This window comes from Lynx canadensis, chromosome E3 (genome assembly GCF_007474595.2).
Source record: "Lynx canadensis isolate LIC74 chromosome E3, mLynCan4.pri.v2, whole genome shotgun sequence".
In the NCBI taxonomy this organism is placed as follows: domain Eukaryota; kingdom Metazoa; phylum Chordata; class Mammalia; order Carnivora; family Felidae; genus Lynx; species Lynx canadensis.
Window position 1 is genome coordinate 1,601,301 of NC_044318.1, and position 27,101 is coordinate 1,628,401.

Consider the following 27,101-nt stretch of genomic DNA (forward strand, 5'->3'; position numbering starts at 1 on the left):
GGGGTGCGGGCGCCGCTCTCTCTGTGCACAGCCGCTCCGGGGCCCCGGTCGGGCATGGGGTTCTCCAGTGGGGTGGCACAGCCTCCCCCGAGTGTCTGCACACGCAGAGGGGCTGCAGCCCCCTCGGCAGGGATGTGCCCTCTGCCCTCAGGCCCTGCTGGGCCACCTGCCCTGCACGTCCAGAAGCCCACCTTCTTGCACCTCCAGGACAATGCTCTGGCCCGGCAGGTCTGCAGGTGTGGCCCCGACCCAGGCAAAGGCCTGTGTCAGGAGGCCTCTCTACCATGCCCGGCCATTTCCTCCACCGTCTGTGAACTGCCACGACCAGGGCCGGGGCACCGTGGGTACCTACGCGCTGGGGGAACGGCCGGCAAGTCCTTAGAGCCGGTGACTGGCCACCAGAGCCCTGCCCGTCCTGAGCTGGGTGCAGATGTCCCCAGGCCCAGCGCAGGGGCTCATGCTCCGGGCGGTTATCTGCCGCCGTGGCTGCTTCGTGGTGCCCGAGTGCCAGGCTGGCGGGACCGTGGGTCTGCTCCGGGAGGGCAGGGGAGGAGGGCCCCGGAGCAGGGCTTCAGAAGCCCCCTGCTCTCCTCTCAGGAAACGTGTCCTGTCGGCGTCTGGTTGCAGCAGCCTTGCCGCTCTTTGTTGCAGTTGGCTACGCCCTCCATCCAGCTCACAAAAAACAGCCTCAAAAACAACCATTTCCTCTCTGCCGAGGGGGGGACACACGCGCGCGCCGCACACACACAGACGCACAGGCACTTCCCCGCAGCAGGCCCTCTGCCTTCCAGGACCGGCTGTTCCGCGGCGGAGGCACAGGGCAGGGCCTCGGGCAGCCAGAGGCTGAAGCGCTCCGGCACAGCTGAACCGGCCCCGCTCGGAGCCCCGCTGCTGGGTTTGCTCCGAGGAGCTGGTTCTAGGGAGCCAGGCGGGACATACCCCCACGTCGCCGCCCACCTCTCCGGTGGCTCACGGGGAGGAGAGGCCTAGCTTCTCAGGAAGACGGCGCACGCACCACTCTGGACTGTTGCTGGCGCCCCGGATCCCTCCCCGGGATGGGCGGAGAGGCTGGCTGCAGCTGGGGCCTGGCCCTGCTCCAGGTGCAGGAGGGAGGGTAAGGACGGGCCCAGGTGGGCTCACCGGCACCTGTCACATGGGCCTTCCAGACGCCTCTGAGAATGAGCGGTGATGTCCTCTAGCAGCCCCTAGCTGGTCTCGGCTCTCCCTGGCCACAGCGACTGACCGGGGCTGGGACTTTCTCCAGGACAAGCGGACGGCACCGGCAGTCAGCGATGACTGTTCAGAAACTGGTGGCCACAGCGGTGCTGGTGGCCCTGGTCTCTCTTGTCCTCAACAACGCGGCGGCCTTCACCCCCAACTGGGTGTACCAGACGCTGGAGGACGGGCGCAGGCGGAGCGTGGGGCTGTGGAAGTCCTGCTGGCTGGCAGATGGGACCCGGGGAGGGCCGAGCCCCGGGGCCCGGCCGGGGCCGGCGGACGCCAGAGACTGTGAGGCCCTGGGCTGGGGCTCCGAGGCGGCAGGCTTCCAGGAGGCTCGAGGCACCGTCAAACGTAAGTCTGCCGACTTCTCCGTCTCCTTTAGAACGGTCGGGGCACGTCGTGGGCATGGGGCGCGCGTCTGGTGACGGGGACCCGGGCAAACCCCGAGCTCTGTGCTCACCCTCCAGGGGAGCCCCGGCCACAGTTCTGCTGAGCCAGACCTGACTCTGGCTCCTTTTGGGTGGAATTCTTGGGAGAGCATGGGGCTTTTCTCTGCCTTTATGCAAAGCTATGGGGGCAGATACGTTAACGAAATCAAGGAAAATACACTTTCCTTGATGGAAAATACAGATCGTTAGTGAGTGAAATAAGCAAGAAGCTTAAAAACACGGCTGAGTTCTGACTTCATTCCACGGATTGACAGAGTCGTTCAGGCAGCGACTCGGGTCAGATGGCAGACAGGACCTCTGGGAGGGGACCAGCCTGGGGGCAGGGAAGGGGCTCAGGACAGTGGCTCTGGAGAGCAGAGCCCCTCACGGGTTTGTCCCCGCCCCAGCTGGTGGCCCGCGGCCGGTCTGTTCACCACTCTGGAAGGTGGGAACAGGACTTTGACCGTGGGGTCAGGTTTGAGGGTAGGGGAGCAAAGGGCTCACAGGTGTAAGACACTTGTCACCTAATGTGTCACCTATGTGGTCACAGTGGCTGACAGGCAGAGGTCTTCCGGAGTGGACCCTGTGAAGCTGCTGCTGAGGGTCTAACTCCAAGATCAGCAGGAGACCGAACTCGAGCTGGTCCTTTAGAGAACGTGAGGCTTCGGTGGGGGTTTTGTAACTGCTCTCGGGGGGTGCCCAGAGTCCTCATCGGTGACTACCCCCACCTGCCACGTGCCGGGGGCCCTGCCCGGCTCAGGGGCCGGGGTGGGGGTGGGGTCCCGTTCCACAGGCAGAGACAGAGGCTGCAAGAGGCACGTGCTCCACCAAGGTCCCTGTGGGGAGGCCACCCCAGTTTTTCTGCTCAGAGCCCCTTCCTCTGGGTCTGGGAGTCTTCTGGCGGGGGGGGGGGGGGGGCTGTGCCTGTCAGCCCCTCCCCCTCCGCCACAAGCAGGAATTTCAAACTTTTCCGCAAGCTCTCAAAACTCAGTGCAGTTGAACTTGGGTGCCAGGAGACTGGCTGGCGGAGGGCAGGCCTCTTGGGTTCTGAGGTTGTCCTGGCCCACAGAGCACCCCTGGCCCAGAGGCAGCCCACATCACCCAGCCCCTGCCCGGGCCTCAAGCTCCAGCTGGTGCCCGCCCTGGGCGTCCAGACCCTCTGTCCCCTTGCCGAGGCCAGGAGGAGGATTTACGGGTTGGGACGTGCTCTGCCTCCAGACCCCCTTCCCACCCGGCCAGCCGCCTGCATCCCCCGACAACCTGATCAGCAACTCGTAAGACTTCTAGGACATCCTCCCACGGGTACGGCATCTGTGGAGCTAATCCTTAACCGACACGAGTGTCAAATATTCGCCGCAAACGAGGGAAAGGCCATGGAAGCTTCTCGTGAGGGAGACTGAGCTGCTGACACGCTTCTCACCTGCCCCAGGGCGCGAGCGCAGGGCAGCAGGAGCGGCGAACGGGCGGACTGCGCGCTGCCCGGCGCTCCTGCGGGGGCTCTGGCACCTCATCTCCCGGCCCGCGGCCGCCACCCGTCACACCAGCACCCGGCGTGCGGCTCCGCTGGGCACAGGGATGGGGCAGGAGGGAGCAGTGGCGCTCCGCCAGCACCTGCCCGCTCAGCCCTGAACACCTGCAGGCTCCGCGGTCGTCTCCGTCCGCGACAGGCAGGCATGTGTGGCGTCAGGCCGGGCTCAATCTGCTCCGAGCTCCCTTCTCAGGGCCCGAGAGACTTCAGACGTTGAGGCAGGTGGGACGATGGCGGACACGCTTGTCCGCTCTGCTCTGGGGGCCCCTGCGTGGCCCGGTAAGAGCCACTCTGCACTCATGGAATGAGCACGGCGAGGGACCACCCGCCATGACGGGTCAGGGGACCCCGCTGCAGGGTGTCCCAAGTGTGCCGGGTCGGGGACTCCGGGGCTGGCCCCCCATGCACACGGGGTCCTGTCCTGCAGGACCATTGCTCAGGTGGCTTTCGTCCCCGTGAGGCCATGTGGGGACGCAGCGTCCCCGAGGTCCTCCCCTAGCTTCCACGGAGACCTCACAACCCAAGTCCCCGGCAGCGTGGCTCTCTGCGCGTGTTTCACAGCTCCGGATTCCAGGCATTCCGTCCAGCACCCTAGCCTTTTTCTGAAGCGAGGCGCGGCACGGGTAAACGTGTACGGCTCCGGGGCCCCAGGCGCAACTGTGCGCATCACACTGCCCGGCCTCAGTCCCTCATGTCACAGTTCTGCTGGGTGCCGCTGCCCAGGCTATGCACGAGGTCACGTACCCCGGGCGTGGCGGACGCCTGCTGGGCAGGTCCCCCGCGACTGGTCAGGGGAGTGGGCTCGGGCAGTCGGTGCTGTACCCTCTGGCCTACATCCTCACGTCCACGGGGGCAGAGGCTGAGGGGGTGGGGGCGGCACGCGGGGCCGCGGGCAGTGCACTGGGACAGAGAGCTGGGGGTGGGCGAGCGGGAGGGCAGGGCCCTGGCTCCCGGGGCCACGCAGGCCACTCTCCTCTGTGTACATCCAGCCTTACCTCCCCCGGGTCTGGCTCTGAACCGGAGTGCCCGCGGTCCTGGGCTGTTAGTGCCCACCGTGTTTACCGCCCCTCGTCTCTGAGGTCGCCCCCACCTCCCGCGTTCGACCGCCTTTTAGCGTAGAAGAAACTTGTGTGTGGTCACGTATCGGTACAAGTAACAGCAAAGAACACAGAGCGGGAAGACCCCCCCAGAGAGCATACGAAGAGCGGGGCCTCCACGGGAAGGGAGGCCGGCCAGTCTTCCAGTGCACGGGAAGGACCCGCCTGGAGCCCGTTCCGTCCGCACAGCAGGGCCCGTCTGGTCTCCTGCACGCACGTGTGGCCACTGGTCAGGCTGGCCGCGACTTGGGTTGTGCCCCGAAGACTGTGTGGGCAGCCAGGAAGGTTCGAGCAAATCGGCCTGAAGCCTGGCTCGCAGCCCAGAGGGCAGGCGAGGAAGCGCGGGTGCCGGTGCCGGTGCCGGTGCCTCCCTCTGCACCAGGAGTTCCCACTCGCCGGGTCCGGCCCCTGGCACCCCTGCCGTTTACTGGGTCAGAGGAGCGTCAGGCCTTCTAGCAACCGCAGGGACTTTTTCGAGGCGACTTTGAAACACACGGTGTGTGAGCTGTCAGCCCACAGGGCAAGAGAGCGGTGTCTTCCCTGTGGGAGGGCATAACCGGCCACGCTCACCGTCTACACAGCTCATCTACACAGCAAACCAGGTCAAAGGCAGCTGCCGGCTCCGGAAGGTGTTCAGCCGTGGGGACTGTCATCCTCCCGCGGCCCCTCCCTCCTCCTCTCCTTTCAGAAGCCTCTCTGCCCGCAGGGCCACCCTGACTGCTACAGTCCTGCGCGGGTCTGCGCTCAGGGACAACGGCAAGGAGGAAGCCGCTGGACACACAGTGGGCAGGAGCGGCCCTGTTCCCTCTGGGCTCCTCGGCTGCGAAATTTGAAGGCCGCCTGCCCACCCGTGGGCGAGTCACAGATACCACCGTGGGCTGGGGCCCGGTGGGGCCGGTCCTCTGTTCTCGTGGCGGGGGCTCCGTGCGGTAGGGGTCCGACTTCACGGCGGGTGCACTGCTGCAGGCCGGCGCTCTGCTGCCCGGCACGTGGGAGGTCTCTCCACGGGCCTCTCGAGGCAGCACCGCAGCCCTGACCCCGTCTGTGGTGCATCCCCCGTGCGTCTGGCCCCCGGGCCTGGGGCACGAGGGGAGTGGGGAGCTAGGAGCCAGGGAGAGAGGGCCGCGGGGCTCCGGGCACACGTGGAGTCCCGACCTGAGCTGACCACCCGTCTCCCCCTGTCGTTCTCACAGTGCAGTTTGACATGATGCGCGCCTGCAACCTGGTGGCCACGGCGGCACTCGCTGCGGGTCAGCTCACCTTCGTCCTGGGTCTGACGGGCCTGCCCCTGATGTCGCCTGATTCACAGTGCTGGGAGGAGGCCATGGCCGCCGCGTTCCAGCTGGCGAGTAAGTAGCCTCGGGCCCCGGGCAGGCAGAGCGACTGCACCCTCAGCTCGTGGGGGGCTGCTGGGCCCACTGTGGCCTTCTCCTGTCACCACAACCCCTGTGGGTCACCCTCTGGCCCGTCGCTGGGGTGGAAATGACACAAAAACGCGCCTGGGGAAGTGAAGACACAGGAAGCATCCGGATGGGTATTTCTGTTCACTCCTGAGCTCCTGCCTTTTTCCATTTTAACACCGGCTGCTGAGGCTCTAGAGTGACCTGCTCTGCTTCCCACAGTCTGGGACCACGCAGCCGGTGTGGCTGGTGGTCTGGGCTCACGGTCCTCCCGCAACAGTGCAGCAGCCTGGCACAGGCAGGGTGAGAGCCCCCACCTGAGCCCACGCCTCTGCCTTCCCCGCTCACATTGTGCTAGCGGGGAGGTCTGGGCAAGCTCGTGGTTCCGGCCTGGCTCAGCTACGGGCCCTTTCTCGTGAGCAGCAAAAAGCAGAGAGGACACCAGTGTCCGAGCATACGCGCCGTGTCCTGGCACCCACGCCCACCGCCCGCGCTGCCACGGGAGCGGGCCGGGAGGCCGCAGAGTGGCGAGGCCTTAGGGGCGGCTGTTGGGGGTAGCAGGACAGGGAGGGTGCGGACGCACCCGTGGTCCTGAAAAGCTGAGAGGGGTGGTGGGAGTCGTAAATGAGGAGTGCGACTCTTCTGGGAGGTTCCACGCAGGTAGCCACGGAAGCTGTCCAGGTGAGCCCGGCGAGTAGAGGGGCTCCTCTGCTGGTGTGCCCTCGGCTCTGGCCGCCGGCTCAGTTTTCCTGATCACCGAGACCTGGGGGCAGTTCAGGTCCCCTGTTGCCTGCTGGGGAAAGCACGATCGCGGTCCGAAGCGGGGACGGCGTGGCCAGGGTGTGGGGACGTTATCGGCCGACCCGCTTGCCTCTCCAGCCAGCAGAGAATTGCAGCAGGCCCCAAAGTTGAAGGTACAGTTCCAACAAACCCGGCGAAAGAAACGGCAGGAAGTCTGAAGTGAATCATTCCGGGAATAATGGCCCCCGGCCCTTATCTTTCTGGAGAGGGAAGCTGACCGACTGGCAGGAATTCACACGCTGCGAGTGACCCGGGTGGGAATCGGGAATTGGAAACAGGCCTTTCTGCGCCTTTTCATAGAAGGCGGGTGGTCCTGGGCCGGTCACTTCCCCACGGCCCCGTCACCCACAGGGCCTGGGAGCACAGAGGGCCGACCAGGCGGCTTCCAGGAAGGAGTCGCCTTGGGGCAGGGGTGCCGGGCATGCACGCCGGCTCTGCCACCCGCAATCCGTGGGGGTCGGGGCAAACCGCCAGCCCACCGGCCCCTCTGTCTGCCCCCAGCAGGCTGGTCTTGAGAATTACAGAGGCAGGTGGGCTGGGATGTCTGATCACCTCGGCCTCTTTGCCTCGTCCACGGCTGTGGGTAGAAACACAGACATCCCAAAGGACGGCGGCCGTTCAGAAAACTACCCCTCTGCCCTCTGCTGACCTCAGGGCCATAAGGCACAAACGGGGTCCTTGGCCTCGTGGAGACTGCCCACCCCTACCACAGGGAGCTTATCTGAAATTCCACCCCTCCCAGAAGGAAGTGGAAGATTAGGAACGGACATTCAGTGACAACCTAGCAAAGAAAGGGACAGATCTGGATCCTGGAAGTAACTCCCTGTGGCAGCCCAAACGGACCACGGCATCTTTTATTAGAATTACGGGAGAGAAATGGCAGGTTTGGCGTCGAATGGTCGGCTCACTTCCTGCGAGCCCTCACTTCAGAGCAAGACAGCGTTGTTTCCAGATAACATAGTTTTGAAAAGGCAGCCCGGGGGCCCCGTTAGGTAAACCCGGCTGCCTGGCGGCAGCCCAGGCCACCCCGCGGCCTGTCCTGCCTGTGGGGCAGGCGCTCTCTCTCCCGGGCGTTTCCAGACCGTGGGGCCGCCGCGCACAGACCATCACACAGGCGGAGGCCGCCGGGAAGAGCCAGGAGCGCCGAGGGGCGCTGGGGCCCCTCCTGCCCCTGCAGGCGTCTCCTGGTGGCGCCCTGCCCTCACCCCCACAGGTCTGTTTTGCCCAGAAAGGAAATGCACTTGGCCGTGTTTAGACTTGTTTCATTGACAAACAGTACAGAATGCAGCCGTGTGCCTTTCTGCCACCACGCTGCTAATTTTAGAGTTAGGTTTTTTCCTGTGCTCTGGTCTGCTTTAAACAGTCAGGGAGAGACTGAAGGGCGCCGGGATATCCTGTCCCAGGAGGGGAAATGCCTGCTGGTACCTGTTATGCAAGCGAACCTTCAGTCCCCAGTGCCGGGGCCAGAGGGTGGGCAGCAGGGAGAGATGGTGCAGGCGAGTCCGCGGGGCGGCGGGGCGAGCTGGAGCGTGCAGGGGCCAGACTCCCTTCCTGTCCGCCGCTCTGTCCCTCACACCTGCTCCAGCTGCCACACGGGAGGTTCCCGCCTCCTTGTAGAACTTTCCACGTGTAATTCTAATTTGCTTTAGAGTTGGAAACGCTTTCTGTCCCTTATTCCACCTCCGCCCACAAGTTTAACATCCCCGTGTGGCCTCCACGTGCTCCTTGTGACAACAGCTCCCATGGGGGCTGTGGCGGCCTGGCGGACCCCATCCCAGGGTGAACAGCCGCCATGGGCGGCCCCCTGCTATGGCCATGTGCCCATGCAGGCTCCTGGCAGCTGGCTCTGCTGACCCTTCCCCTGTCCTCTATTCTCTCGCTTGTCCGTGTCTGGTCTCCCTGCTCGTGTGCACGAAACGCACGGTCATCCTGGTCTGACAACCGCAGGCAGGTGGCCGTCGGACCCTGCATCAGACACCTAAGTGACACCCGGAGCAAGACAGTCGAGGGCGGCTTCGGCAGGCGGCCTGCCCGGCAGGCGCGTCACAGGGAGGCTCCTTTGCTCTGGAGGGTTCCTGAGCATACCGGGGCTTTTCCTGGGGCGTCGAGGTGCTGCACCAGGCTCCGAGGCCCTGGATGAGCCACCTCACCCTGTGCTCTCGGGCAGCCGGGACCCGAGGTGCAGGCTCAGCCACACCTGCCGCTGTGATTACCCTGACCTCCAACCTCGTGTCTGCTGGGGATGCCACAGGGCAGCGTCGTCAGGGCTCCTGGGTCAGCCGAAGACTCCCCACGGAGCCTGGCGTGCGTGCCGGAGCAGCCAGCACAGGGGAGGGGAGTCTCCTTGCCAGAACGCTGGTGGCTCCGAACTTTCCTAAGTTGACCCCACCTATGGCTTGTGAGGTGCCAGTGGCCCCCGGGCTCCAGCTGCCGCGCGGGAACCAACCAAATCTGTCCCCAGGCGGATTATTTCCAGGCGGGACACTCTCACGGCTGTTCAGGGCTCTGTTCCTCAGTCGAGCTGCAGCTTTGAAGGGCAACTCCCTGGTCGTCGCGGAAGTGGTCTCAGAGCACCGTGGCCGCAGGTGCACGTTCAGGCTGGCGTCGGGGTCCCACGCGGCTGGCCTCTCTGCAATAACTGCATTGAGCTCTCCTGGGGGTGAGGCCCCAGTCCCGAGAGCCCTCGGCTAGCAGTCTCTGCTTCTTGTCTTGCCTGATGACGCGGTGGGGGACCCAAGGACTAGGCCGCTCATCTGTTCCCTCCTCCACACCCCTCCCTCACCCCCACTGCTCACCGGAGAGCATGTGCGGCACCTCCCAGCCCCTCCGGAGACCGGGAAGTCCTCCCGCGCTGCAGCAAGGGCCCCGACGGCCGACCCGGCTGGGCCCACTGTGTCGGGGACGCCCAGGGGCGCTGAGGAAAACTCCAGTCCCTCTGTGATGTCCCAGCATGGGGCCCGTAGTCCAGGCGTCCCACTTCCCTGGCTTTGGGTCCACCGGTGACAAATCGACCGTGGTGTCAGGCTTCTCCTCCGTCTCAAGCGTCCGCGACTTTGTAACGTTTGATGTGACTCCTGGTTTACGATTAGCTTTGATCCTAAGTGGCCCCTCATCTCCACGTCTGCAGAATCTCAGTCCAGCCTCCTCGTCTGTCATCCGAGAGGCCCTGCAGCTTTTTCAGACCGAGGGCTTTCCGTACAGCACAATCCCACCATGAAACGCTGTAGTTTGAGGACAGATGAACAACCGACTCGCGCAGGCCAGTGTTCTGCGTTGTGCTGAACCCCTTCATGACAGCACCAGGCTGTCCTCGGGACCCCTGTCCAGGGACTCCTCACGTCCTCTAGGCCGCTAACGAGCAGCCCCGAGCTCACAGGCTTATGCTCTGTCCCTTGGCACTGCAGAGTGTGGGGTCCCTGCACACGTGGCCCGGCCAGTGGACGCCAACCTTCACCAGCCCGCTCCTCCTCCAGACGCGAAGCCTCCGGAACTCCAGCGGGACGACCCTGGGAGCAGAATCATGGCAGAACCTCCTGGGCCCCGCGTCTCTGGCTTCCTCTCTCTGCTTCTGGAAATCAGCATTTTTTTATCTTGGGATGGCAAAATTTACATGCACACTGAGCACCCCGTGCCCGTGAGAATGCTGATGTTGTCGGTCCTGGCGGCTCGTGAGCTGGTGGGGATTCTGCCATTTGTAGGCTCGGGGATCCTCTCATGGGAATATCTGAGTTTTTGTTTTTCACGAAGAACAGGGCTTGGCTTGGTCTGGATGGAGTGCTCTTCTGTCTCTGGCCCCTGCCTCCACAGCGCTGGTCTGCACCCCAACCACATCCTGAGTTTGTCGCTCACTTCCACGTCCTCTGGGGGCCTCGGCGCCCTCAGCCCTGGCATGCCAGGCGCCGCGTGGGAGCTGCAGCTCCGTGGAAAGGTGACCAGACCCGTCGAACCTTCAGCTCTTCCTTTCCCAGAATCCCTCCCTCCAGGAAGGAGCGTGTGGACCCCGTCACTCTGCTGTTCACAGAAGCTGGGACATCCCAGCTGCGGCCGTGCCGAGACGGGCCATGTGCTCTTTGTCTGGGAACGCTCTCCCTGGAAGCCGTCACGACACCTAAGTCGCAGGCACCACGGGGCAGGCGTGCTGTGTGAAGGTTCAGGGTTCAGCTGCACGGTCTCTCCTTACGCCACCTGCGTGTGCTCGACAGTCACTCCAACAGGAAGGCCCTGTGACAGGCACCGCAGCCCTCGGAAGCAGGCAGGAAGGAAGCGAGGGGAAAGGGACGCCGTGCAGGCCGAGCTGTGATTCGCAGCGCCCGCGTGGCCGGCTCACAGGAAGCGGCTGTTTGCTTTGGAAACAGATTCGCGAGAATGGAACTGACTCCGCATGCAGAATTCAGGCTGTGCTCACACTCGCCCCTTTTGTGTGTTTCTGGACAGACGTGACCATCGCTGACAAGTCCTGGGAGAGCCGTCTCCAGGACACTCCCAGGGGGTCTCCACACCACGTGCCAGAGCCGGGAAGCCCGTGGTTTGAGGCCGGCGGGGCCGGGGCTCCTTCCCACACCCGGGCCCCTCGCCCCGCAGGAGAACTTCATGAAGGGCCACGTGCCTAATGTGCCCCATCCTTTCCACTGCCGACACAGGGCACGCAGGACATCCCCGTGTCTGTGCCATTCGTACCGCCCCCGGGGACCCAGACGGGGTCACCTGTCCTCGCGCGACCGGCCGGAACATCCCCCCGCGTGGCTCGGGCGTTTCTCGCGGTTCTGTGCTCGTACCGCGGTTCTGGCAGGTTCTTTGCATCTTCCCGCTTGAGGAGAGGCTTTTCTAAAGCCATTTTTTAATGTTGGGGAGTCAAGCCCTTCTCTGGCCACACGTGTTCTGAGTTGAACTGGTCTTTACACAGGATGAGTCATGTCGACGCAGATTTCTAAACCGGTTTTCACTATAGATTCCCCCCCCCCACTTCTCCTAGAAAAAAGAGCCAAGTAAGGTGCAGCCTCTGAACCAAGCCAGAGAGGGGACACGCACCGCAGACTGTGCTGGAAACCCGCCCGGTGCCGCCTACCGCCGGCCAGACTCTAAGATTCCGTCCGGCAGGCTCCACGTTGACACGGAGCCGCCACCTCTGTCACCCACGACTGCGGGACGTGGGCGCCACGCGCAGCTCGTTGGTGCACCTGGGAACTCTTGTTCTTTACTCTGTCCTCCCCCGCCCGTTCCTTCATCTCTAACATGAAAAACGTTCCACGCTGTGACGCCAGAATCTGAGCATCGGGTGGGCCGCACGGCCCCAGGGAGGGGCCAAGAAACAGACTCGGACGGCAACAGGAGACAGCGACCCTGCTTTCAGAAATACCCGACGCTCGTCTTGAGAACATAAGCAACAATACATTTCAGTAACCCCATGAGGCCGGCCAGCATGGGCCCGAGGGGCACCCGCCACTCGGGGCTCGGACGGCGCGTGGGTGCTGGGTGGGGGTGGGAAGCCGGCGGCCGCTCCGCCCACACGCGTCGGGGACGGGTCCCGTGAGTCAGGGTCTTCAGTGCCTGGAGGTGCCCCGTCCACAGGTGGCCACCCTCCGGGAGGGTCTGTGCCGGCTCATGCCTGCTCCCCCGGCGCAGCGTTCCCCCACCTGCGCTCACCGTGCTGGGCCAGGGCGCACCTCCCTGGTTAGCCCAACAAGAGCGCCGCTTCGGCTCCCCGAGGACGCGTCAAGCCTCCGCACAGCACACGCGTGTGGAAACCGGCAGAGGGGGCAGAGCGGGAACTGGCACGTCCCGCTGTGGCTCCAACGCTGAGAGACGCCATCGCGGCTAAAGGGCCCCGTCCCTCCGACGGGCTTGGGTGCTATAAAGTCGCTCTTCGTCACGCCTCCTTCCCAGAGGCCACGCCGCATTTAATTCCGCACCACGGGATCTACTTGGTTTGTCTCAAATAATTCACTCCGTAAGGGATTCCTGGAAGGCCCTCCGGGAGGCCTCCCGCCAGCCCAGGGGTGACAGTGGGGGACAGGCCGGGCGTCCGGGCTGAGCTCCGAGCGCAGTCTTCCTCCCCAGGGCTGGGCCAGCACGGGCCGACTGAGGCAGCAAAGGCCCGGAGAGGCTGGAACCCGGGTTCCCGGAGGAGCGAAAAGGGGCCAGCGTGGCTGCAGCCTAACAGAGGGCGGAGGCGGAGACTCGAGGCCTGGCAAAGGCGGGCGGCCCCGGCACCCGCATCTGAGTGACAGGCGCCTTTTCCCTTCCGGTGCCGGTGAGCTAGGGGGCCTGGATCCTTCCGGCTCAGGGCCAGCTCTGCACCGGCCTGTCCCGAAATGTCTCGCGACGGACTTTACAGACCCATCCTTACTCTTCAGTGCTGTCGGCCGACCCCAGTCAGCCGCGGAGCTGGGGAGGGGCTGTCCACCGCCACAAATGATGCTGCAGAACCGGGGCTCAGGCCGCAGAGCAGAGGTTTACAGACATTCCTATAAGCAGCGCAAGGACGCCAGACGCCGGCGACGGGCGGGCACAGACTTGGACCGCGGCGGCCATTCGGGTGAACCCCTTCCCACCCGCTGGTGTGCCCTCTGCTCGGCCTGGCTCCCTACAGAAGGCTCCCGCCTGCCCTGTGGGAGCACCCGTCCCGGTGCCTCCTGGGTGACCTCAGGCACGACCCTGCGCGTTCGCCTGCTCTCCCGGTGCTCCCTGCTTGCCCCATCCTGCCGGGCCTTGTGGAGAATGGTGCACAAGGAGCTCCCTTCGCCGGCAGAAAATGCCCGAAGACACAGAGAACTGAGGGGCACACACCAAGTGTTTTCATTGTCATGGCACAAAACACAGACTCGGACTCCTTTCCCCGACAACACAAAACTTGGGGCCACAGAACGACGAGCAAGGGATACACTCTTCACCGGGAGAGAGAAACGCCAGAAGATTCTTTCTGTCAGTGTGCATGACAAAGAGAAATAGTTATTTTTAACAGAAAGGAAGTATCCAGAAGCTTTCTGTGTATAAAAAGCTCTCCTAAGTACTGCGGAGAATTAACAGAGATTAGTCACTGCCACTATTGTTTAGCACATGACTGGGGTGGATCAATGTTTAATTCATGCTTTCTGGAAGGTGCCGCGATAATGACACCGTGCTGCTTGTGAAAGCTGGCTCCCCCCTACCCCTGCCCCCGTCCTGCACTAATTTATAAGTTTCCAGAACCATGAGCTGGCACCACTGCGGCTCAGCTCCGGGGCAACGGGGGTCGTGCAGGGTCTGGTTTCCTGAGGAAAGCAGGGGACGCTGTGGGGGACGGAGGGACCACAGGAACAGACGGACGGATGTCACAGCACAGGGCGGGGGAGGGACCGCAGCGGGAGGCTGGCCTGGCCAGAGCCCAGGGCGGGGGACACGGGCGAGTCCGGCAGGCGCCCAGGGTTCCGTCCGGATCACTGTAAGCAGCTCTGTCCTCGTCAGGTGCTTTGGGTTCCAAGACACGGCTTCCCCTAGGTCGCCACAGCGGAGGTGTGGTGAGAGCCACCCAGGCCCCTGCTTCTGCCCAGCCCTCCCTGCCCTCTCCAGCCACGCCAGCCACTCCGGCCACGGCTCCGGCTCGGCATCACGCCTCCTTGCGGCCTCATCCGGCGCCTCCTGGCTGAGGGGTCCGAGACCCACACAAGGAGTGGCGGGGCCTCTCCTTCGTGCCCGTACGGGCTCCCGGCCCGGACTCAGCCCTGAACTCTATCAAACACCAGTGTCCTGTTATCCTAGGCGGCAGGCCCCAGGCACGAAACCCGCGTTTCCCTGAGGCAAGAGCCGATAAACTGGGAGAGTAAGGGACGCCTTACTTTCGAATGGAGCATTTCTGCAAGCCGGGAGCAGCTCACGCAGAGGAAATGGCCCGGCCCTGCTGGACCAAAGGGATAGTGTGCCGGGACCAGGCAGCTTTCTCACGGGGCCCCCGGAAATTGTTCCGTGCCAGGATTAGACGGCCCCCCCAAGGTCATAAAGGCCCACAGAGGCCAATGAAAAGCGGCTCCACGCTGAAGCGTGGCACACAAAGGGGCGACGGCCCACAGGGGGAGCAGGGGCTGCGTGTCCGCAGGGCTCTACAGACGGAGCGGCCGGTCCTGCCCCGGCTCCACACGGGCCTTTCTGAACTCTCCTCTCTCACTTGCAGGTTTCGTCCTGGTCATCGGGCTGGTGACGTTCTACAGAATCGGCCCGTACACCAGCCTGTCCTGGTCTTGCTACCTGAACATTGGTGCCTGCCTCCTGGCCACCCTGGCAGCCGCCATGCTCATCTGGAACATCCTTCACAGGAGAGAGGACTGCATCGCACCCCGGGTGATTGTCATCAGCCGCTCCCTGACCGCGCGGTTCCGCCGAGGGCTGGACAACGAGTACGTGGAGTCACCGTGCTGAGGGCCGCTGGGGGACACCTGCTCAGGACTCTCTCCACTATAACCAAACAGCGTAGAAGCCGCAGGGCTGTCCGTGCGGGCCATCCGTAGGGTTTCCCATATATACATGTACGACCCACAGCTGCGTTTACTACGTTACACATAAGCATATTACGTGGTTATATACCGCCTGCGCCACGCTCCTGATGCGCCCACCACTGGGCTTCACTGTCCGCACGTTCCAGGAGGAGAGCAGCTCCTCAGGTGCAAGGACGGCAGCCAGCTCACTCTGCGCCTCGGTCTAGGATTAATTTATTCTCTATCTGCTGAGGGGTGGGTCCTCGGTCACATTTACTTTGGTAAAGCACACTACCCGGGAAGATTTTCCGGAACGGTCCGTGATCTTCCTCGAGTGACTTAGAATTTACAACCAGATGGCTACGGTTTTATGACAGGACTGTGTCAGTAATGTCCGTTTTGCTCCTGATTATTTTTCTAAGTTAAAATAAAATGCAAACTTCCCACCGCTGTCTAAAACTCGTGTTTTATCCATCACGCTGCCACGCGGGTGAAAAGAATTTGGTCTGGCCTTGTGGCATTTTGTGGGCCGGCAGGAAGGGAAGGCTTGAAACATTTTTAAAGGCCCGGTGGGAAGACACCTGTGGGTCGCTCAGGCCCTTACACTCCTGCTCCACCAAGGGCCTGCAGACGAACACTGTGGTAAGACAGGTCCACCACTGGCAGGGGAAGAGGGGGAAACGTTTATTTGTTTAAGAAAATTCAGAGAGACCGCTTTACTCTTTTCCCCTATAAAAACCTTCAACCTAGCTTCAGCCAAATTCTGGGTGGTCTACAGATGCCTTCGTGACACGACACTGATTGCAAATGACACTGGTCCTAAATCGGGAGGAGGTGAGTCAGCTGTTACTCCCCAGGCCAAACGGAAAACACTGAAGAGTTGCACTTGAGGGGTCCAACACCGGCCCTCACCCTCCAGAACCCCGGATGCCTGTCCACATCTGTCAGGACAGAGTGCCCACCGCACCCACCTGGACGCTTCCTGTGCACTGAAACGCTTGGCCCTGCGCCACCTGGCGGCAGTGATCCCCAGGAAGCTGACACTGGGGCCCGCGGGTAGCACACCAAGCCAGGGTCAGATCAGAGGCCCGCTGGCCGCCTCCCCCAACATGAGGCCGCCTCCCCCCAAGCCAGGCCGCCTCCCACTAAAAAACGTTAGGCCTCGCTCTTTCGACCTTCTGGTGAACATGAGGTAGCTGTGTGGAGCCTGTCTTCAGTGAGACATACAGTGCGGTGCGGCTCGTGCTTTAAAAATCATAACGCAAGTGAGAACGACTGAAAAGCATCTAAAGCTTGACCATTTACAATAAACTCATCACATGCTGTAGAAATAACCAGATTTGTGTCCCACCCCAGCACACTCATGGGAACGTTTAAGTCTGACCTTCCTCCCTCCGAGCTTCCTTCCACAATGGACCCTTCCGCACCCCCCAAGCACATGCTAAAAATAATAGATTTTTAAAAGAATAATGAAACAGTTAGGATGTACAATTTCAGGGGCGCCTGGGGGGGCTCAGCCAGTTGAGCGTCCAACTTCAGCTCAGGTCATGATCTCACGGTCCATGAGTTCGAGCCCCACATCGGGCTCTGCGCTCACAGCTCAGACCCTGGAGCCTGCTTCGAATTCTGTGTCTCCCTCTCTCTCTGTCCCCCCCACCCCTTCACTGACTCTGTCTCTCTCAAAAATAAATAACGTAAAAAAAGATGTACGATTTCATAATATTACACATACGACTATGCTAAGGTACGTTAAAGTATTAAAGCTAACCACGTAGTTGTGATTGTGTTTATGGTAAATGAAAGGAGGCCAGAGAAAGACTAGGCTGTGCCATCAGCCACTCTGGTTCACCTGTCAAGTGAAGAGCCCTCTCGTAGAGAGGTCAGTGTGGACACGGCCTGCTCCAGAAACAAGGTTTGGCCACAGTTTTAGAAATAAGACAAGGGACTGGGAGTCACGCGCTCGTTTGAAAAGTACCATCACCGCAAACGAGGGGCTGTTCTAGGTGACAGGTTCAGTTTTCATCTCTGTGTTCCCGCTTCACTTTCACCACGTAATAATTTTCCTGCCCTTTGGATGTGAACGCCTGTAAGTGCTCTTGAGAAGAGTTGCTGAATTCTCTCAGGAATGGAGACGAGGCTGCTTGGAGACAGCCTTTGATTAAACATTTTAGAGCATGGGGCGCCTGGGGCGGCTCAGTCGGTAAAACGTCTGACTTTGGCTCAGGTCATGATCTCGGGGTTCATGGGTCCGAGCCCCGCATCAGGCTCTGCACTGACAGCTCGAGGTCTGGAGCCTGCTTGGGATTCATATTCTGTCTCTCTCTCTCTCTCTCTCTCTGCCCCTCCCCTGCTCATGCTCTCTCTCAAAAATAAACATTAAAAAAAAATTTTTTTTTTAATTTAGAGCGATTTTAACTGTGTTTCCCTGTACTGTTTCAGGTGTCTGTTACCGAAACCTTCCTGTTTAGTAGCAATTATTCCCAGAGGAACAGGTACTGCGAATATCTAGCGACTGCAGAACTTTTGACTAGGAGGTACCCGGAACACTTAAAAATCAATCAAATACACAGCAGCCCAAGAGACTCTGAGCCCAGCAGAGGGGAGCTGGGCTTGCCCACGCCCTGCTGTGCTGCCTAATTCACCTGCCTCCGTGGGTGACAAACCAGGAGATCCTCTGTGACACAGTCACAGAAGAGTTACTGCTTCTCAGAACCTCGAGAAGGGACAGAGGCCTACAGAGAGGCTCCCGGAGGTGCACACGTGCCCTCATACCTCAGCGAGCAGAGTCCTCACCTTTTGATGAGCTTGATACATTTCAAAGCTTCATCCATGTCTCCGATGGTGACAAAGAAGCTGAAGTCGAGCATGGCATCCTGAGTGGGCTTATCGCAGCCCTCCAGTCCGACGAAGTCTCGCAGGGGTCTCCTGCCCACCAGGTGGGGGACGCGGTGGCGCCCCGGGTCCCCCTGGTCTTCCCCGTCTGCTTCTCCTGGCTGAATGACAAAGGACACCGTTAGCTGTCGGGTCGGGGAAGCGGATACGCACACTGAGCCTCTGCTCGAGACGCGTGCCCGTGCGCGGAGGTGGCCGCCGTCCCTGCCGGGCACCGGGAAAGCTGTGGGCGCCGGTTTCAGGCAGCAGAAAGCACAGGCTGTCCCGCGTAGGGACCTGTCCCTCAGCCTCTAGCTCACGAATGCCGACCCCTCGGTTACTCCACGGCCTCGAGAGGTCTCGCTGCCAAGCCAGGTGCTCTCGCACGGGCACGGGGCCCTAGAATCAAGTAACGCCAACAAGATTTCCGGCAGAACTTTCCAAAGCCATAACCCAGATTAGTCGTGTGCCCTCACTGATGTTTTTCAGAAGAACCACTGACCCTGCGCAGCGCTTCCCAGACGGGCCTGGGGAGACAACGTGCTGACGGCACCTGGGCCCTCCCCCTCCCCCCCCTGCTCCCTTCCGCCCTGCCAGGTGCTGCTCTGCTCCATCTCGCCTGGGGCCCACACGCGCCCCGCCTCCGGCATCATCTGCTTTTCTCTCTGCGAAGGCCCCGGTTCTCTGCCTCTCTAAACGTGGTCACGGCCCACGCTCCTTGGACCCGGCTCCCCTGGCTAGTCCCTGGTCTCCTGGGACGTTGTCATTGATAACAAGTGTGTACTCGGTCACTCAAACGACCATACATTTCTTCACCACAGATTCACAGCTCACAGCTGCTAAAACCCCTGGAATTTCCCCATGATAAGGCCTCAGAATGAAGGTGACTTCGGGTCTCTGCCCAGGGGCGGGGTGGCTGCCGGGAGGACCCGCCACGGGTCAGAGGGCTCCAGCGAGGCCTCCATAACCGCCCAGGACTGCGATCGCAGGCCTCCGGGCAGGGAGGGGTGGGGGGAGTGGCGCCCGGCGAGGACTCGAGGACTCGGGAGCTCTGCGCCCTCCCCGGACGTGCCCTGTGCGTCTCTTCATCCGGCTGCTGCCTCGTGTCCTTTATCGCATCCTCCACACACCGCTAAGCGCGAGTACGTGGTTCCCTGGCCTCTGGGAGCCGCTCTAACCGGCTGCAAGAGCCCGAGGAGGACCCTCCACTCTGTGGCCTGTGGCGGGAGCACGGGTGGGGTGGGGGTGCGGGACGGAGGCCGTGACCCGTGGGACCTGGTGCTGTCTCTGGGTGCACGGTGTCAGAACCGACTGGACTGTGTTGAGCATAGAGCTGTGTACAGAAGGGTCAGGTCACTATGTTGTACACCTGCAGCCAGTGTAACTTTGGATATTAACTACACTTCTGTAAAAAAAATCTTTTTAAGAAAAAAAAAAATGGGGGCGCCTGGGTGGCTTGGTCGGTTGAGCGTCTGACTTCAGCTGAGGTCATGATCTCACGGTCTGTGAGTTTGAGCCCCACGTTGGGCTCTGTGCTGACAGCTCAGAGCCTGGAGCCTGCTTCAGATTCTGTATCTTCCTCTCTCTCTGCCCCTCCCCCACTCGCTCTCGGTCTTCCAAAAATGAGTAAGTGTTAAATAAAAAAAGAAAAAAATGGAGTTGAATTCTCAGGCCTCCAGGTGGTATCTGAGACTTTCTTCGTGTTGTGGCGGGCTCCCTCGCCACGGCGGAATTGGGTCTAGGAACCCTAACAGATCTCATCGCCGTGGCTGCTGCTGCGTGACCCCTGCCCCCACTCGGTTCTCAGCAGCCCCCCATCTTGCTGCTCCCTGACGTTCACCTAAAGTCTCTAACTTGGGGGGGCACTTGAAACACTGGTAGGATTTGTCAGACCCAGGTGTGGATGGCAAGGCCCTTCCAGGCACAGAGCAGAGCATAAGCAAAGGGCCTGGGGCAGCCCCCAGTCTGGGTGGATGAGCGCAGGCCGGGTCACGTCAGGAGGAGGCTGAAAGCTGCAGAGTCGGCCCTGAGCGGGAACTTTCAGAAAACGTGTGCACACACTGCGAGGCAGAGGCCAGACTTCCAGCCGGTCAGTCTGCTGTGGACCCGGTGCCCCATTATGATCAGAACCGGGCCCACTGTGGTTGCGCCGGGGAATTCTCACAGAAACAAGAGTGCCGTGGCTCACCCGCCACAGGCAATGGCCGCTGCCCTCGTTTCGGAGCCTCAGCTCTGTTCCGAGAGGGGGCACTGAGCTGGGGACCCCGGGTTGTCACGTTCTCATCCACACCCTCAAGTGTGCAGACAGGGGACCTCCGGACGCGGTGCTGACGGCCTCGGATACGGTTCAGTAATCCAGAAGAAGGGCAGCTTTTAAAGAAACACGATACTTCACAGCTTCCTCTTACTAGCACTTTAGAGATCAAGTTAATAAGATTCCCTCTTTTGCTAATCTAGTTCATAAACTATTTCCTGCGTTACAACGTGGTGACGGACTGTTCAAGCCACCGTCTGAGCCAGGACAGGGGCTATGCGGAGCGACGTAGGCGTGCGGCTCCCACACCGGGGCTGCTGTGCCATCAGACTCCCCGACAAGCCTGGGGGCAGAGGGACAGAGGAACGCAAGCAGAAGGGGCCACGTACGAGTAAGGCAAAGTCCAGGGGCCGGATGGTGAGGGGAACACGGAAGGCTCACGCGAACGGGAGAAACCAAAGTCCACGCTGGGAATAACGGGCAGAACAAGGGAAATGCGGATAAGATTCACTTTCCTTCTAACCTGCAGCCCGTGGAGAAATATTTGAGGCCGGCAGAGCAGACGTTCCCCCAGGAACCCCACTGTCTTCACGGTCGGTAATGCTTTGCTAGCGGGAAAACCCCCTCAGCCGGACGACAGCCAGGCCTCCGGGATCCTGGAGTCCCCAGCGTACGGACGGTCCGTTTGGAAACCTCCTTGTCATTACCATCCTCCGCCCGCCCAACTCCCAAGGATAACAGCTGCCTCTCATGACCCCGGTCCGGCTCTTTCTGCCCACGGGTCCTGTCCCCCTGCCGTAATAAAACCACCCCTTTGTACCAGAACATCTCAAGAACTCTTTCTTGACTGTTCGCTCTTGAACCCTGCTTCAAACCAAATCAGGGAAATTAGGAGGAAAACTCGATAGGAGGACCCGTAAATTCACTCTCATGATGTTTTGAGTCCTCAGGTCAAAGGAAAGACGAATGTTCCTGAGGAACGTGAAATGAGAATGAAATCCAGAAAAATGCCGGCATGAGGGCAGAGATGGTTTAAAATAAGGGAATGAAGAAAAGCTGTGGGCGGAGCCGTGAGACACTCACGGGTCCGGAGACCCTGGCGACAAGGAGGCCAAGCCCCAGGGGAGGCAGACAACTCTTTGCAAGACAAGCTAGCTGGGAGCGTGCACGTGTGTGAAAACAATCCCGTTCCGTCGAAAATAAACAAGCAGACATGTGAGTGAGACACGCTTCCTGAAAAGCCACAGGCTGGCCTGTCCCCAGGGGCCACCTCTGCGCCCGCATCACCATTAGTCCCCTACCCGAGGACCGCGGACACGTCACGTCCGTGCTACCTTGTCTTGACGGCACAGCCAAGGCTTGTCACTTTCCTGACCCGGGGGCCTCCCAGCTGCTGGAGTTTTGGGGCACAAATTAGAGCGCGTGGTGCGCGGTGCGTAATGAGGGGTGAGCCGCGGCCGCCAGAGACCCCCCCGCCCCGCTGGGACCCGGGAACGCGGCCCCGCGCTCGCGGGGCTCCCACCTTCCTCGTGAAGTAATAGTGAGGCACTTGAATTCCCAGAAGGGTCTGGTAGGCGGGAGGCCGGGAGAAGCTGTCCTGGAGCAAGAAGCCATGCTCTTCGGTGACGAAGAAGGACAGGACCAGCACGTCAGCCTGAGGGAGAGGGAGACGCCGTCGGCTCTGGTGTGACCACGTCACCTTCCAGCGTGTATCTGATCCCCACGTTCACGGCCAGGATGTTGACACACAGAGAAGAAGGACGAACGTGGGCACACAGCCTCGTGCGGATAATCCACTAGCCCCCTTCTGGAAGATGTGCCACATCCTGCGTGGAGAGCCGCTAGACCCTCTTAGGGACGGGTTTTCTTGTAGCAAAAACAAATCTTTCCCCACCCAGCTGGTGAACGACACCAAAGAACTCTCGGGTGTCGGTTTTTCTGTTCAGCTCCTCGACTCTCATTTCAAAGACAGCAGCAGAAAGATTCTCTCATCCGCTCTTGGGGGGGGGGGAGGGACCGGGGCGGCAGTGCCGTCCAGCCCCCCGTGGACAGGAGCAGCAGGAGGTCCAGGTGGCGAAGCCCTCTCGGGCCTCACCCTCCTCGAGAAGCCCGGACGCGGCACCCGGTCAGCGTGCCGGCAAGGGCCCCAGAGTGGCAATCAGCACGCACCCTCACCGCCCGCCCGGGGCCGTCTCCTGTTCCAGTCACACAGTCATGGAGATGCCACCTGTTTACCACTCAGCGTTTCAGAACCAAGGATCGGCCGTGCGTCTGAATGTCTGGGGGCACAGACACCCGCCGCTGATAATCCTGGGCCCTGTGCTCACCACCCTGGGGAGGGGGGACTTCCTTTGGCAGGGACACAAGGCCGCCAGCGTCAGCAGGCTGGCTGCCCTTGCCGACTTACTGGGACCTGCTACAGACCCCTCTCGGAACAAGGTCATCACAGGGAGGCACAGCCGGCTGCTGGCCTCTCCCAGGGAGCTCCAGACGTTCTGACAACGTACGTAAGGAAAGCATCAGAGTCCTGGACGCTACGGGGGGGTGGGTGGGGGGGGGCCTGGTAGGGTGGAGGTCAGGGGTCAGGGCGAGGAGGTCAGTGGGAACCGGCCTTGCTGACCCAGCCCCAGGACACACGCCCGCCATGGGTTAGCTCTGTTAACCGTTAGGGTGGCAGGCTCGGTCCCAGGGAGAAAGTAATATGCAGCACTCGACGTCATGGGAGAACTAAAACAGGACAGCCCGAGTGGGAGCAGAGAGGGTGGGGCCCGCCGCCACGCAAACCCAGAGGCCACGCAGGCCACGTGTCGAGGAGGCAGACTGCTCCACGGGCACCAACCTCCCTCCAGCTTTCCCATAAACCACGTCAGGACCGTGAACCTGCCCAGACCCCTGCACCAAGAGACAACCACGACGCAGACAGGGTACCGTGGGGTCCGGGCCGTCCTCGGCGGGGGGCTTCCTGTCCCCGGGCTGCAGCGGGGCCCCCGGCGCCTCCCGCACGGCCTCGCACACGAACAGCCTGGGCTCGCTCTGGTCCCAGAAGTGGCTCACAGGAACGAGATCCCTCAGTCTTTCGTCCGCAAAGGCGGGGCTCCTGAAAGAGAAGGCCCATCCTGAGTCCCGAGGGCTGAGATGCGCTCTGGAAACGCGTGCCCAGGGTCGGCGTCCGCGTCCGCAGGCTGCTGTGCGCTCCACAGACTGCCTGCTCCGGGGCCCCTTCCCACAGCACGCTGCAGCCAGCCTGCTGGGGGCACGCTCACATCAAACAGAGCCAGTCAAAGAGGCCCAGGGCAGCCTCGTCGGAGGGCGTGTGACGCCGTGGCTCTGGAGACTCCACACAGGGCGCCTGCCAGGGCCGGTGTGGACCTCGCGTCCTGTAGGGCGGACACGTGCCGAGGGGTAGGTGCGCTGCCCACAGACAAGGTGGGTCTGGAGGCAAAGGAAGGTCAGATCTCAGAAGCGGTGGGGAGTCTGCGGGGAGGCCACGCACCGTCCCTGCTGCCACCGGAGGAGTGACAGGCCGGGCCGGGGAGGACGTGGCTTGAAGGTGGAGGGCAGAGGGAAAGCGTGAGTCTGAGACATGATTCAAACAAGGGAAATGGGACGAGTCACAGCCGAGGCGACTAAGGGAGGGGTGAGCTGTGAGGTTTCCGAGCACACAGCCGAGACAAGAGTGATCTCTGGAAATGAGGTGCAGGTGATGACAAGAGATTCCAGCGGACATTTAGGGCCGAGAAAGCAGAGCGAGGCTGGGGAGAGGTGAGGACGGGCCTGTTCGGGCAGGGCCACCAGTGGCGACCAGTTTAAGCCCCCAGGAGAAAGAAGGTTCTGGAAAAGGGTTTCAGCAGTGGAGTGGGAGGGGACCGTAACAGAGAAAAGGAGCACGTGCCCGGCAAGGCCGGCCTCGGGCTCTGCTGTCGGGCACGCGGTGTGGGTGCCGGCCGCAGCGTGCGCCCTGGGTCCTGAGCCGCACACTGGGCCCTCAGGTGTCACTTTCCAGAGTCAGAGGTGAGCCCTCAGTGGGGCAGGGCGAGCGTGTCCCTGGCAGCAGCAGGAACTCAAACACAGGTTATACGAACTCCCTGAAGAGCAGTGATTACTTTTCTAGAAAGACACCACCACCCAGACAGACACGCTCCCTTCCCAGGTGCAGACAAGGCTGAGTGACCGCCACTCCCCCCAACATCCGGGCCACCCTGTGCCCATGGCTGCCACTGCCCTTCCAGAAGCCCGTTTCTGCTGGGTAATTCCAGGACCCCAGGGGCTCCCATCCATCCCAACTGTCAGGGCTGTTGGCTTCACTGTTTCCTCCACCACCACCTGCTAAGGGCCTTCAAGTCTGGAGCGTCACTCAGCCACCACCTGCTCGGAAGCTGTGTATCATTTTCACTAGCTTTACACTGAAGTCCCGCCGAATCATAGCCTTACTTCTTGGTCTCTTGCCCGCTGAAGGACAGCGTCTCCCTCCGATCAATCTGCCCCGTCTTGAGGTCCAGGAGAGTCACAGTGTCCATTTCCACGTCATAGAAGCAGATTTTGGAATCGGGGCTGCCGTCAGCCTAGGGGAAGACAAAACGGGGCTCACGGAACCACGTGGCTGGCACCCCGTGGGTTTGAGAACAAGCGTGTGGCGTTCACGACCCACCAGCCACTCCAGCACTCCTAACGTGGGTGTCGGTGCACCGTTGTCCCACCGAGACAGCTGTCCGGTGGGTACTTTGTAATTTCAGGGGGCCGAGAAACTCTAGAACATTGTGGAGGTCCAACACCAGCTGTCCGGCTGAGGTGGATGAACCACAGGGACACGGAGGAGTGGATCCCCACGCGCCAGTTCTCACACAGGCGAATGAAGACGAGAGAAGGGGAGCAGCTTGGCTGGTGGGGGAACGAATGCCAACGACTCGGGGAGACTGTGCAAGGCTTTGTCTTACCAGGCGGCAGGACGCTAAATGGGGCCTGAGGACTCAAGAAAAACAAGAAGATCAGCCCCTCAAAACTTCAGAGAACACCGTAAGCCCGATGGCATCAGCGGTTTCTCATCACAAACACTGTCCGCGAGAGGAAAGACCAACAACGAACCGGGAGATGCGTCAGCGACACTGAAGGTGCCCAGCCTCCTGCCCCCACCCCGCCCCCCGCCCCCCGCCCAGGGGAACGGTGGACCACTGCCTGCGCCAGCCCCTCCTTTCCAAAGTGCACCCTCCCGCGGGGAGCGCCAGCGGGGCTGGGGACAGCTGGTTTTCACCACAAGCTCGCTTGTGCTGCCTGAACTTTATTTCTTTGCCATGTTTTCTTTCACCGCGGACAAGAATTCCTGGTGCAAGGAGAGATGTTTTTGTCCCTTAGCGTCACCGCACTGTCCCCACCCGTGCCATGCATTCACCCCAGCAGCAGGGACATGGTGCCGTGTCCTGGGATGCCCACCCTGCTTCTGCTTCCGTGCCCCTGGGCTCTGGCACCGCCCTCCTGCCGCCCGAGGACCCCCATCTCCAGCCAGACTTAGCCTCTGAGACTCAGGCTTGTCTTCGCTGGCCCACGTGCCACCCTGAGGAGCCTCGAACTCAGCACTGAGACAAGACGCCCCACCGTTCCCCTTTCAACCTCCACGTGGCTGCCCGGGGTGGAGTCAGTCCCCGCCCATCCATGCCCCCCGCCCCAGATGATCCCCAACCCCCAGAAGACTTCTGCACACCCCCCCACCGCTGAGAAGCAACCTGTAGAAAGATGCTACGTGACGGTCCTGTCTTGCCCCTGCGCCAAGGCCGGCGCCCGTGTGATGGCCCACTGACCGTGCCGGCCTCAGCCTCAACCCTCTGCCAGGGATGGCAGACCCTCGGGTCGCGCTGTACCACCTGCTTATACTCCGGGCGCGTCTCCCTGTGCCTCCCCTGCCCCTGCCACATGCCCGTCTGGAAGCCTCCCGCCCGGCATGGCCCGCAGTTGGACCGTCTGTTTGTCCACAGGAAGGGGCCACACTCTCCTAATTAAGCATCGGCTTGTGTCCGCGGTGCCCAACACAGTGTCTGGTTCCCGGAAGGCAACCGGTAAGTAGGTGGTGAACGAATGGATTCGCAAGCAAACTCGTGGGCAGCAAGGCTCACTGCCTGCAGGGCAGGACAGACGTGTCCGTGTCCCTTCTGTCAGACTCTGCTCCCTGGCTGTCCTTGCCTTCTCTAAGCCAGAGGCTCAGAGGGCCTTGCTGCCCTCTCATGCCAAGAGAACGCAGCCGGCTGGTGAAAAGGCACAGAAAAGAGGTGCAGAGGGGGACCCTGCACAGGGGGACCCCCTGTCTCAGAGGAACCAGGGACCGGGGACAGGTGGGGGCTCAGGTCTCGTGGCAGGAAGGGAGCACAGTGGGCACGGCCGGAGGAGGCCGCGGTCCAGGGAGCGGCTGCCGCCGCGCACCCACCTTGCTGAGGAGGATGCTGATCTTGCCGCCGCTGGCGTTACACCTGAGCGAGGCCATGCCCGCTGCGCCCGGGATCAGATCGGCCAGCTTCCGGTCACCACAGTGCTCTTTGGCCTCTCTGTAGGGGGACACGGGGGCTCAGGGGAGGCGCAGGCCTGTGGCTGGGCAGCTCACAGGGCCAGAGCCCACTCTCTGAGAGAACAGAAACCTTCCTTCAAAGAACTCGGGGCTCCTCGAAAGCGTGGCTGCTCGCACGCCGGGGGTCTTGCGCCGCGGCAGAGGGCCCAGATCAGGGTACAGGGCGAGCGTCAGCAGTTTAAGTTGCTAAACTGAGGCACGACGACAATAACGTCGTATTACTTTCAGGCATAAACATACTGATTCAACGTCTGGGTCAGTCTGTAAAGTTCCCAGGTTTAACGAACAGAAGTGAATACGTATCCCTCCCCCTACTCCTCTGTGCTCAGCCTGTGTCCCTGCGACACGTTTTGGCCATTCGTCCTGCCAGAACGGGCTGCTGTCCCACGTGCCACGTACAAACACGCGTGTCTCTAGCCCGTTTACTGGGTTCTGGCGTGACGCTGTTACAAACGGCACTGGGTCGGCAGCGGTGGCTCCTCCCGACTGTTTCCACTTAATTCT

The 27,101-nt window shown here is 61.6% G+C and overlaps 2 protein-coding genes across 4 annotated transcripts in view; one reads left to right on the forward strand and one right to left on the reverse strand.

The window, feature by feature from the left end:
* IFT140 (intraflagellar transport 140) overlaps positions 1–27,101 on the reverse strand; it is a 75,448-nt gene that overhangs the window by 16,537 nt on the left and 31,810 nt on the right. For all 3 annotated transcript variants that reach the window (XM_030301613.1, XM_030301614.1, XM_030301615.1), the window contains exons 15-19: positions 26,460–26,577; positions 24,479–24,609; positions 22,976–23,144; positions 21,570–21,701; positions 17,716–17,915 (exon numbers count right to left, since the gene is read on the reverse strand). In XM_030301613.1, the coding sequence (XP_030157473.1) occupies positions 17,716–17,915; positions 21,570–21,701; positions 22,976–23,144; positions 24,479–24,609; positions 26,460–26,577 (750 nt within the window). The remainder of the gene's footprint in view (positions 1–17,715; positions 17,916–21,569; positions 21,702–22,975; positions 23,145–24,478; positions 24,610–26,459; positions 26,578–27,101) is intronic.
* TMEM204 (transmembrane protein 204) lies at positions 599–15,368 on the forward strand. The gene is made up of 3 exons (XM_030301641.1): positions 599–1,572; positions 5,468–5,623; positions 14,622–15,368. The coding sequence occupies exons 1-3, from the start codon at positions 1,293–1,295 to the stop codon at positions 14,864–14,866; spliced, it is 681 nt and encodes a 226-aa protein (XP_030157501.1). The 5' UTR covers positions 599–1,292; the 3' UTR covers positions 14,867–15,368.